The sequence below is a fragment of the Micromys minutus genome, assembly GCF_963924665.1.
Source record: "Micromys minutus genome assembly, chromosome: 8".
Taxonomy (NCBI): Eukaryota; Metazoa; Chordata; class Mammalia; order Rodentia; family Muridae; genus Micromys; species Micromys minutus.
The window spans coordinates 45784585-45801913 of record NC_137977.1 but is presented as its reverse complement, the minus strand read 5'-3'; the positions used below and the strand labels follow the sequence as shown (position 1 = coordinate 45801913).

Sequence of the window (17329 nt, the reverse complement as noted above, 5' to 3'; positions counted from 1 at the left end):
CTGATTATATGGTCAGTTATGGAGAAAGTACTATGAGGTACTTGGAAGAATGTATTTTCTTTTGTTTTAGGATGAAATGTTTTATAGATATCAGTTAAATCCATTTGGTTCATAACTTTCCTATATTTCTTTAAGGGATTTATGTGTTTCATCTTTAAGGGATTTTACTTGTTTACTTGTGTTCTTCAGTATCTTTTTAAGTGAGTTATTTATGTCCCTCTTAAAGTCTTCTATAATATTCATGAAATGAGAGTGTAGATATGAATCTTCCTTCACAGGTGAGTTGGGAGTATTTAGATCTTGTATCTAGATCTTACTGTGGTTTGAGAAATGGATTCTGATGTTGTGAAGTCAAATTGGTTTTTGTTGCTTATGTTTTTGTGTTTGCCTCTCAACATCTGGTTATCTCTGTTGTTATCTGACCTCCTTGTCTCTGAACGGAGCCTGCCTTTCCTGTGATTCTGTGATCTTTTGAAGTTGGGTGTGTCAGAATACCTGGAGAGTCAAGCTGCAGATGGGTTTTGGGCTCTGTGGGATCAAGTCTGGTGCAGGACACTTGGTCCCTAGCACAAGTGGAAAATGAAAGGTTTACAAGTCTCTGTCTTAGTGGGGAATCTGCTTTTCTGTGTTGCAGATTCAGGTAACCCAGATTTTGGTTCAGGTTCAGGGTCTTACCTGTGCAGCTCCTTGTGTCAGAATATCTCAGGAGAAGAACTGCTACTAGGATGTGGGCTGTGTCTGTTTTTATATTTTAAATGGAGCAGGGGTTGTCTGGTGGTTTTCATTAGCTATCTTTTTGGCAAGTCTATATCTTAATTTATAGCAAAAATACTTTGGAGCAATTGGTGTTTGTGAGTGACATAGCCACTAATGAGAAAGCAGCTGAATCACCAGCAAAATTTGCATAGCCTGTTAGGAACTGATTGTTTTTTCCTCCTAATGTTAATATGTTAGTCATATGTTAATAACCCATACCCTTAGTAGGATCATGTTAGGAGGAAAGTATTTGAGAGGCATCTATGCTTAGAGTAGTTCATGAAAATGGAGCCCAAATGATATGATCACAGGAAGAATGGACAGAGAACCATCCTATGCACACACATACTGTGGAAGACCAAGTGAAGACATTACCAGGAGATGCTTTCACTTAGGGTTTGACCACATGGGTGTCTGTATTTCAGACATCAGTTATTAGAAGTATAAGAACAAATTCTATTCTTTAACCCACCTAATCAGTAGGATTATAGCAGCTCAAAATATTTAAGAAATCATTCTCGACAGTGAATAAATTTTCCCTTTCTTCAGTGTTTCCCTTTCTGTTTAATAATACTTTACTTCACAGAAGATAAGATGTAGACTAGGAATGGACAATGAGACAATCAACACCGAGTAATACTAAGGACAGGTCACTGTGAAGTTGTGATGGGTAAGTCAAGTAGCAACATATGTCTTTTTTCAGAAGAAATTTATTAAATGACTTTTGGTATTGATGTGGACTAAAGCAGCCATTTACTGTCACAGAATTCAATACACTAATCATTATAAAACAGAGAAATTTAACGACCGCCCCCAATTCTGGCATGGAATCAGAGAGTTGCTTTAGTATTTTCTCAAGGATTCTGACTAAACAGAATTTTTCTTTTTTTTTTTTTTTTTTTGGAAATGTCTAGTCATTATTGAGGCTATTGTGATCTCTAGGTTATTGTTTCTCTCCCCCTTTTTAATTTAATCATATATTTAAATTTTTTCTTTATTTACTTTTAGTGTATGAATGTTTGTTTTGCATGTATGTCTGTTGACCACATGTGTCCCTGTGGAGGTCAGGAGATCCCCTAGAACAGAAGTTGCAGGAAACCATGAGCTTCTGTGTGGGTTCTGCCAATTGAATCCTGGTCCTCTGCAAGAGCAACCAGTATTCTTAACCACTGAGCCATTTCTCTTAACCTTGAAGCCATTCCTGTACCCCCCCCCCCCTTTGTTTTTTTCTGGAGTGCTAGGGATTGAATTTGAGGCTTAATGTATGTGAGACAAGTATCATACTACTGAGCTACTGCCCCAAACCTTCCTTCTGTTTTTGCTTTTTAATGAAAAGACGTTTTTTTTTCTGTGTACTTTTCCATGTGTGGTACAGGCATGAACATGACATGGTAAGTATGCAGAGAGTAGAGGACAAGCTTTTGTGTTGGCTTTGCCTTCCACTTACTTGAGTCAGGGCCTCTTGTTCACTGCTGATTGTGGCACGATAGCTGGGCCCATGATCTTCCAAAATTTTCCTTTTTCTGCCTCCCATCTCACCATGGAAGTGCATGAATTATAGATGCTTATCTGGGTTTATGTGGGCTCTGGGAATCTGAACTGAGATCTTCAGACTTGCAAGGTCTACTTTATCTGTGGAGCTATCTCTTCATCCCAGTTATGGTTTCTTCTTTAATATCTCTATAAAGAAAGTCTACAGTATCAAGTTTAAGGTTATATAGGTCATTACTATCAAGAAGTCACAGCAGTAGGTTGAGACAGCTAGTGCTACTCATCTACAGTTAAAAACAAAATAACCAGAGAGCTATGAAAGAATGCAAGTATGCTGCTGTTTAGCCTCTCTCTTCATATACAGTCAAAGAATACCAGCTAGGGAATGGTGCCACCCCCAGTGGGAAGGGATTCCAACCTCAATTAACTTAAGTAAACTAATCTCCAAAATTTAAGCCTAGAGGCTCATCTTTCATTTGATTCTAGAGTCTTTCGAGTTATCATTACTACTCACTACAATGCTAACCCTGAACATGGATGTTGATTTATATTAAACAGATTTAAATATAAGTAAAATTACTTGATCTGAGAGTTTACTCAAAGTGAGAAGATAGTTCTTAGCTATCAGCTTATTTATCTATATCTGATCCCCTTGCTACAGCTAATGTGGATATATAATCAGTAAATATGGATAAAGCCTGAATAGTCTGAATAAACAGTGTATTGTTTTACAACATCACCATTCTATTTGTCATCGCTTCTGGTTTTTTGGCAGCCACACAACTTCAGCCTAATTAGAAACCAACTTGTTTCTTAAACATATCTCTTTGAGAAGAGTTTTAGCATCCTCAGTCACTATGTCAAGGAAATAAAATTTGAGGTAAAATATTTCTCTAAGACAATGATTTTTAGTAACTAAATACCCATTAGCCAAACAGAAATCTTTATAATATCTTGAAAGCTTTTCATGTATTGTTTTTGTATCTGTAGGTTTGAACACGTTAGGAGACTTCAACATGGCCTCCAGCTGATCCACCGGCATTTTCCAGTCCCTAGCCAAACTCTGCAGAGCTGTGTCATCCACTCCAAACACAGTGCGATAGAGGTTCATGCTTTTCTCCAGCATCTCCAAATCACTCTTCAAGAGGAAGGTCAGTGAAGGGATGATACTCAGTAGGTCAGCTGTAAAGGCTTCGAGCCAAATCCTCTGCTTCAGAAATTTCTGCTTCTTTTCAATGACTGAGTCTGTAATATTGGGTAAGGAGAGCATAAAATTGTGTCGCTTGTATACAGGGAGATCACTTATCAGCTTGTCCATCAGGATTGGGAAATCATATTCAGAAAAATTTCTGTTAGAGATCAAGAAGATTGGTGGCTCATCCATGTCATTCTCCATAAAGTTCTTCACACAGTCACGACGGATGTTCTCCAGGACCTTTTCTCTGTCAAAGGCTTTCGGTTTGAATTCCTCTTCGTTTCTTAAGTCAGAGTCCACCTTGGTTCTCACGAAGTAGAAATCCTTTTTCAGCATGCCAACTGCTTTGGCGAGGTCTATATCATATTTCTTAAAGCGAGTGGCAGAAACAATAATGAAGAAGTCATACTCATGGAACTTCATCTCCTCCAGGTAAGTTTTTGCTGGGAAATTTGTGGTTCCAATCCCAGGCAGGTCCCAAAAAACCACATTAGGCATATTGGGGTGTTTGTACTGACATCTCTTCTTGGTTGTCTCCACCACCCCAACTTCAGCTGCATCTTTCTCTTCATGCCCAATGCCTCTCAAGGCATTGATGAAGCTGGACTTCCCTGATCCAGACTCCCCAGTGATGGCAACACTGAGTGGGGTACTGTCGATTTTTTTTAATGCATCACTGATTGCAGAGCTTGCCCCTTGAATGTTTCCTTTTGCCATGCTTAATTCAACTGAAGTGAGGATTTCCTGAGAAATAATTTCGTTTCCCGTCTTAAATTTCTTAAAATAGTTACGAAAGCTGGAGGCCAAATCTTGGTGCTGTTCGTTCTTAGAGGAAGAGAACAGTTGACCCATGACTTCAAGCAAATAAAGGCACTGGAATAAAGAAGGGAGAGCAAAGAGGGTGTGAGTGAAAATTTAAGATTTTTATTGTATCAAATTTCAAGTACATTGATACTTACACTGTTCTTAATGGTTGTAATTATGCATTCAAACTTCCTGGTTTTTGTTTTACACAACTGGGACTTTGACTAACACTATTCAGTTTCACTTTTCCCACTGCCTGGTGGACCACCACCCTGGTTTCCACTTCTATGAATTTGGCTACTCTATATTTCACCTATGAGTGACAGCATAGGGTCATTCTGCAGGTAGCTGAGACCATCACATGAGACTTTAATGCTTTATCCTCCATTTGCCTCTTCACAGGTCCATTTTACCTTTCAGCCTCCTCTGTGCCTCTGTGCTATGCAGACCATACCAGCAGAGGTCCCTCCCCTTCCAGCTTTCAGTGTAATCAGCTGGATCTGGTCATGGGCTTCCTGCTTGGGCTGCATATCTGTAAGTGCATCCATCATTCCTTATAATCTGTGCTATTCGGCCTTTGAGAACTGTTTAGTTCCTACAGCATTTTAAAGGGAGATACTTCATTACTCTTCTTATTCCCTCTGCTTAGACCTGGTAACAGCTCCTTATACTTTTTGGTTTCTGGCTGTCACACAGTTCCTTATTTTTCTGCTCAGGCTATTCAACATTCTGAATTTATTGTTTCATTAAAGTCTCATTTTGAACATTTATTAATGGATCCTGCCTGATCTGTGCTATGCAACACTTTCCAAATAGAGCTGGATTGAAGGCCAGTGGCCAAGCCTCTTTCTAAAGTGGAATGGGACCAAATTTTGCAAAATGTAGTGCACATGTATACTGGGTGTAGTGTCTGCTGCTCCAGTCACCAATGCCACAAAGGCATGCTTGGGTTCCTTTGAAGATACCTAGCTTCCCTGCAGAACAACAGCCAACCCAGGAAAAGTCCTGTAAGGGACATCACCCATGCCAGTGGATACTTGGTTCAAAGATGGCACAAGCAGAGTCCTGCAGCTTTACAAATGAACGCAGGCAACGTAGGCAGGAGACAGGAGAAAGAGTAGTCAGGACTGAGTTAATTTATGTAATAGTAATTAATGCTTGAAACCTGGACTTGACAATATGTATTGACACTTGGACTATATCCAGAGGCTTGACTTTATAAATATTCCAGTAGGAAAAGGAGGACTGGTAGGTACTGGATCCGCTACCATGGAGACAACAGATGTAGAAGGACATGAACAACTGAGTTCTACAGCAGTCAGAACCCTGGGTAGTATTTTAGGTAGCATTCTACAGCCCATAGACTCCAGGAAACCAGGAAGCAGATGCTACTGAGCAAAGTATGCAGGTGCCACTAGACACTGTTCCTTGGGTTCATACAAAATCTGAACAGAAGCCAGACAATGATGGCATGCCTTTAATCTCAACACTTCAGAGGTAGAGGTTGGCAGATCTTTGTGAGTTTGAGGCCTACCTGGTCTACAGAGTGAGTTCCTAGACAGCCAGAGCAACAGAAGCAGAAAAAATTTGGACACAAGAATCTAACATGAGCTTGGAAGCTTGTAAAGCCATTGGCATTCCTGTAGAACATTTGTGTATCCTAACTGCTGTGCAGTCGTGTGAAGTCAGCCTCCATGTATGGATGCTAAGAAAGGACAAGAACATGTGTCAGTCTGTTATTGACTAAACAAGGCAGGCACCTTTATGAACAGATGCCTTCATTCACCACCTCCAAGGTATCCTTTTCTTTATTGTCAACTAAAATGTTCTTTGTGAAAACTGAGGATTCCAAGAGGCAGCTCTCTGCATGGCTTTGAAGTGAGCATGCTCAGGGAATTTAATCCTAAAATGCTCATGCCAGGAAGTTCATACACCTCTATATGAAGATGTATGGACCCCCTACATAAAATCCCTATGCTTCCCTTGGGGAGTGAGTTAGAGCTTTGCTTTGGAAATGACTTCTGGACCAGCTTTGCCCGATTCAGGTACTAAGTATTTCTCCAGGGTGTCCTATTTGCTTTGTTTATTTTGGCATTCCGCTCACTAATTGGTGGACTCAGTGGATCAGGTTACATGTCAGTGTTGCCCAAATGAAAATTATAATTTAATTGCTGGTTAAAGAGGCCTGTTTCAGGAAGGACCCCCTCTCCACTTCTGGAAATAAAATAAGGGAGGGAAGCATCTCAGGGACCTGGATTTCAGCTCAGCCAGATGGTCCTGAGAAAGCTTTGTTGCCTCTCTGAGTCTTCAGAAGTGTTCCATTCTTGCCAGTGTAGCTGGACCCTTGAGCCAGCTCACAATGATGTCTGACACTTGAGCCAGCTAACAGTTCTGGGACAGAAGGAGAAAGACCAGACAGATCAGGGAAGCACACAGAGAGTCAGCCGTGGGTTTGAGCCATGCATCTTGAGCCTGGGGTCTGGAGAACTGAGAGGCATCCTTATCCACACAGGCTCCAGGGAGACTAATAGGAGTGTCTTTCATCTGGAATGGGAGGCTAGTCAAGGAAACTTGACTGTGAAAGACTCAAAGGCGGTTTGAGGAGATTGGAAGAAACTCTGGGTCTAACTTCTAACAATCTAAAGGGTTAGCCAGGGCAGAACAAAGAGCGGCCCATCTGCCACTCGGATCAGCAACTCCTAAAGCTTTAAAACTGGTAAGTAGGAGGTCTGGGCAGCCAGGGAGCAGAGGAATCTCTGCAGAGTGCGCACAGTAAGCACACCCCCAGGCCTGCCTGATCCAGGGACCAGGAACAGAACTTAGGAACTTCTGATCCCACCCGGCAACTCTAAGGCATAGAACAGGGCTGGGCCCATCTGCCACCTGGACCAGTGGAGATCCAGAGACACAGACCAGATACAAGGGAAAGGTGAGAACATATCACTGACAACAAAATGGCAAGAGGAAAGCGAAAGAGTATATCCCAAGGAAACCAAGGCAACCTGGCAACACCAGAACCCAGCTCTCACATAACAGCAAACATCGGAATGCCAAAAACTCCAGAAAAAGAAGACGCAGACCTGAAATCAAAATTCAAGATGCTGATAGAGATACTTAAACAAGAACGGGAGGAAAAGCAAAAAGATTCAGAAGCTTTTAAAGAGGAAACAAGAAAAACACTCAAAGAACTAGAGGAAAACAGAATCAAAGAGATGAAGGAATGGAAGAGGGAATTTAAAACGGAAATTGACACAATAAAGAAAACACTAAAAGAGATAACCCTAGAGGTAGAACACCTAAAAAAGAAATCAGGTATCACAGAAGCAAGCATTTCCAATAGATTACAAGAGATGGAAGAGAGAATCTCGGGGGCTGAAGACAACATTGTAAACAAAGACAAAACAGCAAGAGAAGATGCAAAAAACAAAAAGCTCCTAACACAAAATGTCCAGAAAATCCAGAACACAATGAGAAGACCGAACCTAAGGATAATAGGAATAGAAGAGAAAGAAGAGTATCAACTAAGAGGCACAGTAAATATCTTCAACAAAATCGTAGAAGAAAACTTCCCTACCCTCAAGAATGAGATGACCACGAGCATAAAAGAAGCCTTCAGAACTCCAAATAGGTTGGACCAGAAAAGAAATACCTCCTGACACATAATAGTCAAAACACCAAGTGCGCAAAGCAAAGAAAGAATACTAAAAGAAGTAAGGGAAAAAGATCAGGTAACATATAAAGGCAGGCCAATCAGAATCACACCCGATTTCTCAACAGAGACTATAAAAGCTAGAAGAGCCTGGACAGACATCATGCACACCCTAAGAGACCACAAGTGCCAGCCCAAGCTGCTATACCCAGCAAAACTATCAATCACCATAGATGGAGTGATGAAGATATTTCAAGACAAATCAAAATTTACACAATATCTGACCAAAAACCAGCACTACAATGAATTATAGGTGGAAAACCCAATACAATGAGGGAAAATACAGCCTAGTAAAAACAAGAAAACTCCTAAAAAAGAAAACTAAAAGAAGAAAAAGGCACAGACGCAACTCAACCAACAAAAGCAATAATGGCAGGAAACAGAAACAACTATTCCTTGATATCTATTAACATAAATGGACTCAACTCCACAATAAAGAGACATAGGCTATCAGACTGGATACATAACCAAAATCCAGCCTTTTGCTGCATACAGGAAACTCATCTCAGAGGCTAAGACAGACACTATCTCAGAGTAAAAGGGTGGGAAAAAAACTTCCAAGCAAACAGTCCCAAGAAGCTTGCTGGAGTGGCTATTCTAATATCGAATAAAGTAAATTTCCAACCAAAAGTTATCAAAAAAGATAAGGAAGGACACTTTTTACTCATTACCGGGGAAATCTGTCAGGAGGAACTCTCAATTCTTAACATATATGATCCAAATAAAAAAGCACTCACCTTCATAAAAGAAACCCCACTAAAGCTCAAAAAATACATTAAACCCCACACAATAATAGTGGGAGACTTTAATATCCGACTCTCACCAACGGACAGATCATGGAAACAGAAACTCAACAAGGACACTTCAAAACTAGCAGAGACTATGAACCAACTAGAATTAATAGATATCTACAGAACATATCATCCTAAAGTAAAAGAATACACCTTCTTCTCAGCACCCCATGGCACCTTCTCGAAAATTGACCACATATTGGACACAGAACCAGCATCAATCGATATAAGAAGATTGAAATACTCCCATGCATCCTCTCAGACCACCATGGTCTAAGGCTGGTCTTTGACAACAACAAAGACAACAAAAAGCCTACGTACACATAGAAACTAAACAACGCTCGGTTAAATGATAGCGGGGTCAAAGAAGAAATAAAGAAAGAAATTAAGGACTTTCTAGAATTCAACGAAAATGAAAACACAACATACCCAAACCTATGGGATGCAATGAAAGCAGTACTGAGAGGAAAACTCATACCTCTAAGAGCTTCAAAAAACAAACTGGAGAGAGCTTACATCAGCAACCTGAAAGCACAGCTAAAAGCCCTAGAACAAAAGGAAGCAGATATACCCGAGAAGAGTAGACGGCAAGAAATAATCAAAATTAGGGCAGAAATAGACCAAATAGAAACAAAAAGAACTATTGAAAAAAATCAACAAAATGAAGAGTTGGTTTTTTGAGAAAAATCAACAAGATTATTAAACCCACAGCCAGACTAACTAGACGGCAACGAAAGAGTATACAAATTAACAAAATCAGAAAGGAAAGTGGAGACATAACAAGTGAAACTGAGGAAATTCAAGAAATCATCAGATCCTACTACAAAAACTTATACTCCACAAAATTCAAAACTCTGGAGGAAATGGACGAATTCCTAGAAAGATTCAAGATCCCAAAGTTAAACCAGGACCAAGTAAACCATCTAAATCACCCTATAACACCTAAAGAAATAGAGAAAGTCATCAAAAGCCTCCCAACCAAAAAAAGCCCTGGTCCAGACGAGTTCAGTGCAGAATTTTATCAGATTGCGGATATAACACCAATACTCTCCAAACTATTCCAAAAGATAGAATCAGATGGAATACTACCCAACTCATTTTTTGAGGCTACAATAACCCTCGTACCTAAACCACACAAAGACCCTACAAGGAAAGAGAACTTCAGTCGAATCTCACTTATGAACTTTGATGCAAAACAACTCAAAAAAATCCTTGCAAACCGAATCCAAGAACACATCAAAATGATCATTCACCATGACCAAGTAGGCTTCATCCCTGGGATGCAGGGATGGTTTAATATAAGGAAATCCATCAATGTAATCCACCATATAAACAAACTCAAAGAACAAAATCACATGGTCATCTCACTAGATGCTGTGAAAGCATTTGACAAAATTCAACACCCCTTCATGTTAAAAGTCCTGGAAAGAACAGGAATCCAAGGCACATATTTAAACATAATAAAAGCAATATACAGCAAACCAACAGCCAACATCAAACTTAATGGCGAGAAACTTGAAGCAATCTCACTTAAATCAGGGACTCGACAAGGCTGCCCACTCTCCCCCTACCTATTCAACATAGTACTGGAAGTCCTGGCTGGAGCAATTAGACAGCAAAAGGAGATCAAGGGGATACAAATTGGAAAGGAAGAGGTAAAAACATCACTCTTTGCAGATGACATGATAGTGTACTTAAGTGACCCCATAAATTCTACCAGAGAACTCCTACAGCTGAAATTAACAAATGGGACTTAATGAGATTGCAAAGTTTTGTAAGGTTAAGGACATTTTTAAGGAAACAAAATGGCAACCAATAGAATGGGAAAAGATCTTTACCAACTCCACATCAGATAGAGGCCTAATATCCAAGGTATACAAAGAACTCAAAAAGCTAGACACCAGAGAATCAAACAACCCTATTAAAAATGGGGTACAGAGCTAAACAAAACATTCTCAGATGAGGAATATCGAATGGCTGAGAAATATCTGAGGAAGTGCTCGACATCCTTAGCCATCAGGGAAATGCAAATCAAAACAACCCTGAGATTCCACCTCACACCAGTCAGATTGGCCAAGATCCAAAACTGAGATGACAACAGATGCTGGCAAGGGTGTTGAGAAAGAGGAACACTTCTCCACTGTTGGTGGGGTTGCAAACTCAATACAACCACTCTGGAAATCAGTCTGGCGATACCTCAGAAAATTGGACATAATACTACCTGAAGACCCAGCTATTCCACTTCTGGGCACATACCCCAGAGACACCTTAGTACACAACAAAGATATATGCACCACAATGTTCATAGCAGCTCTATTTATAATAGCCAGAAGCTGGAAAGAACCCATATGTCCTTCAGTAGATGAATGGATACAAAAATTGTGGTACATTTACAGAATGGAATACTACTCAGTCACCAGAAACAACGACTTGACCAAATTCTTAACAAAATGGCTGCATCTAGAGAATATCATTCTGAGTGAGATAACCCAGTCACAAAAGAACAGACATAATATGCAGTCACTGATAATGGGATGCTAACCCCAGAGGCTCACACTGCCCCAGAAACAACTCACAGACTGTATCAAGTCCAAAAAGTAAAAAAAACAAAATAAAACAAAACAAAGAAATCTTTATACAACAAGAAAACTTTGACTATTTCCATGTTACTTTTTGTTTTACATGTACTTTATGCTCATTGTAACTATTAGGTTTTTAATGCATACTATCAAACCTTTAAAAATATCAAGTCCTGACTAAAAAATATATATACAGTTTTATGTAAAAATTATTTTAAAATCTGAAAAAAAGTACTGACAAAAATGTATTATATAATTTTATGCAAAAAATGCGTAAGATCTGTACATTTATCTTTGTTTTGTAAAATAAAGTTGTTAAAAAAAATAAATAAAGGGTTAGCCAGGGCCACATCATTTTGTAAAGCAACCACATTTAGGTTGCATTGTGATAATTTCAGGAATGATAGGTCTCCATGATCAAAATCACCTTTACTTGTAGATTCCTACCTCTCCACACTTCCATAGACCACTTACATGTGAGCACATGCTACAGGCTCCTCGTCAGTCACATGGCACAGAACCTCCCCTGTTTTTCTGGGACCCTAAGAAGGGATTTCCCACTCTGACACATGGGCCTGATCTCAAAACCTCTGCTCTATTGCTGTCTGCCTTTCTGTCTACAGCATTCACATTCCTTATCCACCCAGTATGCTCCTTGAACCCCAGACTGGGATCTTTTCTAATGGTGTGGAGGTAGATTTTCTTCTTCTATAGATCTGCATAAAGTAAAGGCATTCAGGGTGTGTGTGTGTGTGTGTGTGTGTCCTTTGATTTGTTTTATTGATTGGATGGTTTTGCAACTCAGTCCTGTAAACACCAAAGTCAAATTTCAACTGAGTAAAGAGTTTGCCTGTTGACTAGTCTTTCCTGAATCCCCTCCCCCCAAGCCCCCCATGTTATATCACTTCCTGGTTAGTTATCCTGTTTATGATAAGGGCTACATACTGTGATATGATACAAATTTCCTAATTGTCTTCAACTGAAAATGAAAACTTTTAAAGAACAGATTTAAGATTGAAGCTTACTTAGAGATACAGAAAAAGTCATCAGAGTAGAAGAAATGATAAATTTTACAAAGGGATTCTTGTGGTTTTCTTCAAATGTGTTTGATGTATGTTTTCATGCATACCATGTGAGCCATGTTGACATGTATACTTATGCTCACATACTGCTTACGTGGCACCAAATTGCCTTGAAATGGGTATTAAGCTAAATTAAAACTGGTAGATTAGCTTAAATGCCTTTTAGTTTCCACAACTTAAATAAATGTTTAAGAAATAACTTAGATTTGTTGGTAACAGGCGAGGCTGCCTTCAGAATTGTTAAGGTGTATTCTTCTCGGGCTGCTGGTCAATTAGGTTGATAATTGTCTCTGAAATGTTATAATGCTCTTTGCCTATCTGAGACAGATTTGCAGCTAGAAGGATTATGATTAATTCTCTGTAAGATAAAGTTCCTACCCAGAGACAATGGACGCTCTTCTCTGAGACGGCTCTGCTACAGGACAATAGCATAACCATTTAAAACCATACACAGACACTGCCCAGAGCGGCACCCACAGATCTTTCCACCTTTCTTAAGGTTTATAAATATTGCCAGTTTATAAATTTTCTCTGACTTCTTATTTAAATGCACACATCTGTTTTGCCCTCCGAGGATCTGAACCATGTGGTCTTTGGTTTAAGTCAATTGTGTGTTCTGTTTTTTGCTTCCTTCCAGAGCCCTGACTGTTGTAATAGGGGACATAGTCACATTTTTAATAATAGCTCCACAGGGCCTGTTCTCACAAATTGCTTGATGATGCTTATGACCCTATAATAAGGCAATCATTCCGACCCTGCCAGTTCTTTGGGGCAACAATTACCTTAGTTGTTTATTTATATCATTATATTTTACATTATTAAAAAATAAAAACAGGATCCAACAAGTAGGAGAAAAAGTGTTTAAAAGGTCATAAGTATATGGATACATTTTTAAAAAGAAAATGTTGAAGAAAATGAATTTTAGCTTGTAAATTGGTTTTGTTCTAAGTGGATAGTTCTAGCGTAAGAGATGAAACAAACTAAAAACCAAAAAGTATAATCTGCCATAAATATTTTGTAAAAGCTAAAAAGTCCATGGGTATGACTAAGTTGGCTTTTGTTAAAAGTTTTTAAAATGAACCCGCATACCTAAAATGAACCCAAGCTGGACAGGTAACCAGGCTATATTCAGTCAGCTTTAGATAAAACTAATGGGAGATGGGCAGATTTAAGCTTTCCTGATAGTTACTGAAATTAATTATTGCGTACTAAGTTTGGCCAATTGCAAAGGCTGACTGGACCCTTATGAAAGTAAAAACAATGATATTTCAGGGTTACCATTAGCCTGGTCACACTATATTTAACCCGAGGGAAGGGAAGAAACAACACAGGCCAAAGATGCTGGGGATAATTTCACAAAAGCTTCCTTTTATTCCCCATCCCCTGCTCTAGTCACACACATAAAGTTTGTCTTGGGCCAACAAGGAGGCTCAGCAGGTAAGAGTACTTGTCACTAAGCTAGGTGATCTGAGTTTTGGTCCCAAGACTCACATAGTGGGAGAGAGAAGTGACCTCCACAACTTGTCCTTGGACCTCCATATGTATGCCATGGCATGTGATCGCCCAGCCCCAGTACATGGATATCCATAAAATGGATAAATAAATGTAATAAAAATAAGCAAAATGCATTGTCCAAAATTCTCAAAGAATTACTAAAACGATAAAGATGAAAATAAACAACAGCAAAAAATGGTCTTTAATGTCTGCACTTTGTATGAACACAACAGAGGCCAGTAATATGAAATATCAATCATTGCAAAAGGACACATTTCTTCATTAGCACTCTGACTCTGTACTAAAAACCATGAAGTTAAAGAGGATCACCCAGTTAAAAACGTTCGTGGTATCTACTGCTAGTGTTTTGGTAAATGGACTTGTTGTCAAGGTACCTTCTGCATATTTCTGATTATACCAGAGATTAGTGATGTCTCAGCCTTACACAGACAATGGCTTTGTTGCTGTTTTTTGTGTCCCATTTTTTTTTTTTTTTTGCAGTGGGTAGGATTTTAATTCATAGTCTTATAACTGGTCAGACAGCTGAGAATAAGAGACTGTTGAGTGCTCGTTCCTAGCTAGAACAAGGAGGGACATCTATATCAATCCCCAACCTTAGTCAGGTTCAAGAAACATTGTGGAAAAGCCCGGGGCTGGGGCCCAGGGAGTGGTGTGACTTAATGTCTTAGTAATGTAATGTGGAATATGGATTCATGGCAGCTGCACTAGACTTACATGAGATCTAGTCCATCAACATTCTAGTATTTATGAGAATAGGGGCGCAGGAGGACTTATCCTTAGCTTAATATTAGATTAATGACTGGTTGGGGAGGAAGTGCATTTTTTCCTTTTTTTTTAGAGATGTAACTACTAGAAAGTCGCCCACAAGCCAGTAAATAACTCTACATCCAGAACATGCAAATGACCCTAAAATCAGTGTACTAAAAAAATAAAAGTAAAACAGAGTGGCAGTCAGTGGGAAGAGGAAAAGTCCCAGAGAAAATATGGGTGAGAAAAAAGAAATTATGTGGAAAGATTATCAAAATATTACATACACATATGAAAACCTTGTACAATAAAAAATAGTTTTTAAACAGAACAAAAGAATCCTAGAATTGCTCCACAGCAGGTTATAGCAGAATCTTTGCACAGTGGGCATCTTTTACTTCTAACTTTTACAGTCTAACTTTCACTGGAGTTTAGGATAAATATGCTGAACTGGGGGGAAAGAGGCAAGAAAACAATACTAGGAAGTAACAGGATTGAGACACAATAATTTTCATATATTCTGTAGTGACATTTCATAACACATATCCTGCAAGGTTCATTTTCAGTTCTTACAGGAAGTAGAGAACAAAGAAACAACCCCCTGCCCCAAACTGTATAAATTTAAAATAATACTTAGGTCATTTAGTTTAAGTCTATCTAAAGAACATCTATAAACAAGTCCTCACTACCTCCAGTCAAAGCCCCTTGGCTTCCAAACTGAGGACCCCAGTTCTGAGGCTATGTCTAAATGTGACGTTACCCACGGGCTCCTTAGGAAAGAGAAGATGAGAGTTAGCAATTAGATCTGAATGCTGAGTTACCAGAAAATCCTGTGTCCAGTGGGTGCGCTCACTGCTCCGGAGAGGGATAGCTCTTGGCTATGCTCTAGGTTTGAGGTCAACTTCTGCTTCTTCAGCAAATACAAGAAAGTTAGGCAGAATTCCTATGCTTTTCTGGCTTTTGTTTCCTCTTCAGAGTGTGATAGCCAATCATAGGGGAGAGTGTATTTAGCCTCAGAATCCCCTGCATTTCCAGGAAAACGAAATTGAAAGGGAACTGACTAGGTTTCATTCTTCTAAAGAGATAGGTTCTAGTAAGTAGAAACTGTGCTTTAGTCCCTGGGTACTCTGGAGTTTGGTTGGTTGATATTGTTGTTCTTCCCATGGAGTTGCAAACCCTTTTAGCTCCTTCAGTCTTTAGCTTTCTCATTGGGGTCCCTGTGTTCAGTCCGATGGTTAGCTGCAAACATCCTCATCTGTATCAGTAAGACTCTGGAAGAGCCTCTGAGGAGGCTTCCATATCAGGTTCTTGCCAGTGGTGCTGAGGTGGGAGTGGGTGGTGGGGAGTGGGTCCATCTTCATGGAAGCAAGGGGAGGAGGAGCGGGAATGGGAGTGGGGGAAGGGGATAACATTTGAAATGTAAATACAGAGAATATCCAATAAAGATGATGATGATGATGATGATGAAAGTAACCATGTTGCCATAACCAAGCTGTATTAACACTATTTTAGCTAGTGAGAGCAGTTCCAGAAGCAACTTGCTACCTAAGTTGGAAGATCCTCCATTCTCCCTTACAATATTACAATTAATTTCCTTGTATCCCTCTGCTAGACTGTTATATGTCAACTTGACATAAGCTAGTCATTTGGCATGAAGGAACCTCAGTTAAGGAAATGTCTTTTTAAGATCAGGCTGCAGGCAAGCTTGTGGGACATTTTATTAATTAGTGAATGATGAGGGAGGGTGCATATTATTGTGGGGGGTGCCATCTTCTGGGTTCTGAGGTCTATATATAGCAGGCTGAACAAGCCAGTAACACCCCTTCATGACATCTGCATCAACTCTTTCTCCAGGTTTTTGCCTTGCTTGAATTCCTGTCCTGACTTCTTTCAATGATAAACAGAAATATGGAGGGAGAACTAGACCATGGGTGTAGAATTTGGGGATGACAAGATAGGGTTGGAAAGTCAGTGTGACTGAAGTTACAAGCTCATCAGGACTGTCTCTTCTCCACAATTCTTCATAAATCCAGGAAAGGGTGGTGATTATTAACATTTCAGAAAAAGTAACTGAGACTCTAACAATTGAGTCATTTGCCCCAAATCACATAGGATGGTGCTAGTAAATTGGTATTGATTTACATCTTTAAATCTAATAGTGTCTCTCTTTCTCTCCCTCTGTGTGTGTGTGTGTGTGTGTGTGTGTGTGTGTGTGTGTGTGTATTTGGGTACATAAGAATTTTGTGCATATATATTTAGAATAGTAATTTTTTTTTAACTGTTCCCTAGATTGGAATGAAGTATTCCTCTTAATTTCTTCTGGTTAAAGTTTGAAGTTTGTTTTGACAGATGTTCGAATAGTGACACCTGCTTATTTCTTGGTTCCATTTAATTAGAGTAATAGTGTTTATTCTTTTATACTAAGGTGATGACTATCTTTAAAGTTAAAATCTATTTTTATAGGTAATAGATAGATGGATTTTGATTCTTTTTTTTAAATGACTTTATTTTGCAAAACAAAGATAAATGTAAAGATTTTAAACATTTTTTGCTTAAAATTATACATTTTTGTCAGTACTGTTTTTTCAGACATTAAAATAAATTTTACATAAAACCATGTGAATATGTTTTTTAGTCAGTACTTGATTTTTTTCAAGGGC

At 39.1% G+C, this 17329-nt stretch overlaps 1 protein-coding gene across 1 annotated transcript; it reads right to left on the bottom strand.

The window, feature by feature from the left end:
- Nucleotides 1–3037: 3037 nt before the first annotated feature.
- On the bottom strand, nucleotides 3038–15624 carry LOC308423606 (interferon-inducible GTPase 1-like; the record flags this gene model as incomplete). The annotated part of the gene is made up of 2 exons (XM_080920399.1): nucleotides 15491–15624; nucleotides 3038–4315 (listed from the first exon to the last, which is right to left on the bottom strand). Exon 2 carries the CDS (start codon nucleotides 4292–4294, stop codon nucleotides 3038–3040), a length of 1257 nt encoding a protein of 418 aa, XP_080776525.1. The 5' UTR covers nucleotides 4295–4315; nucleotides 15491–15624.
- Between the last annotated feature and the right edge of the window lie 1705 nt (nucleotides 15625–17329).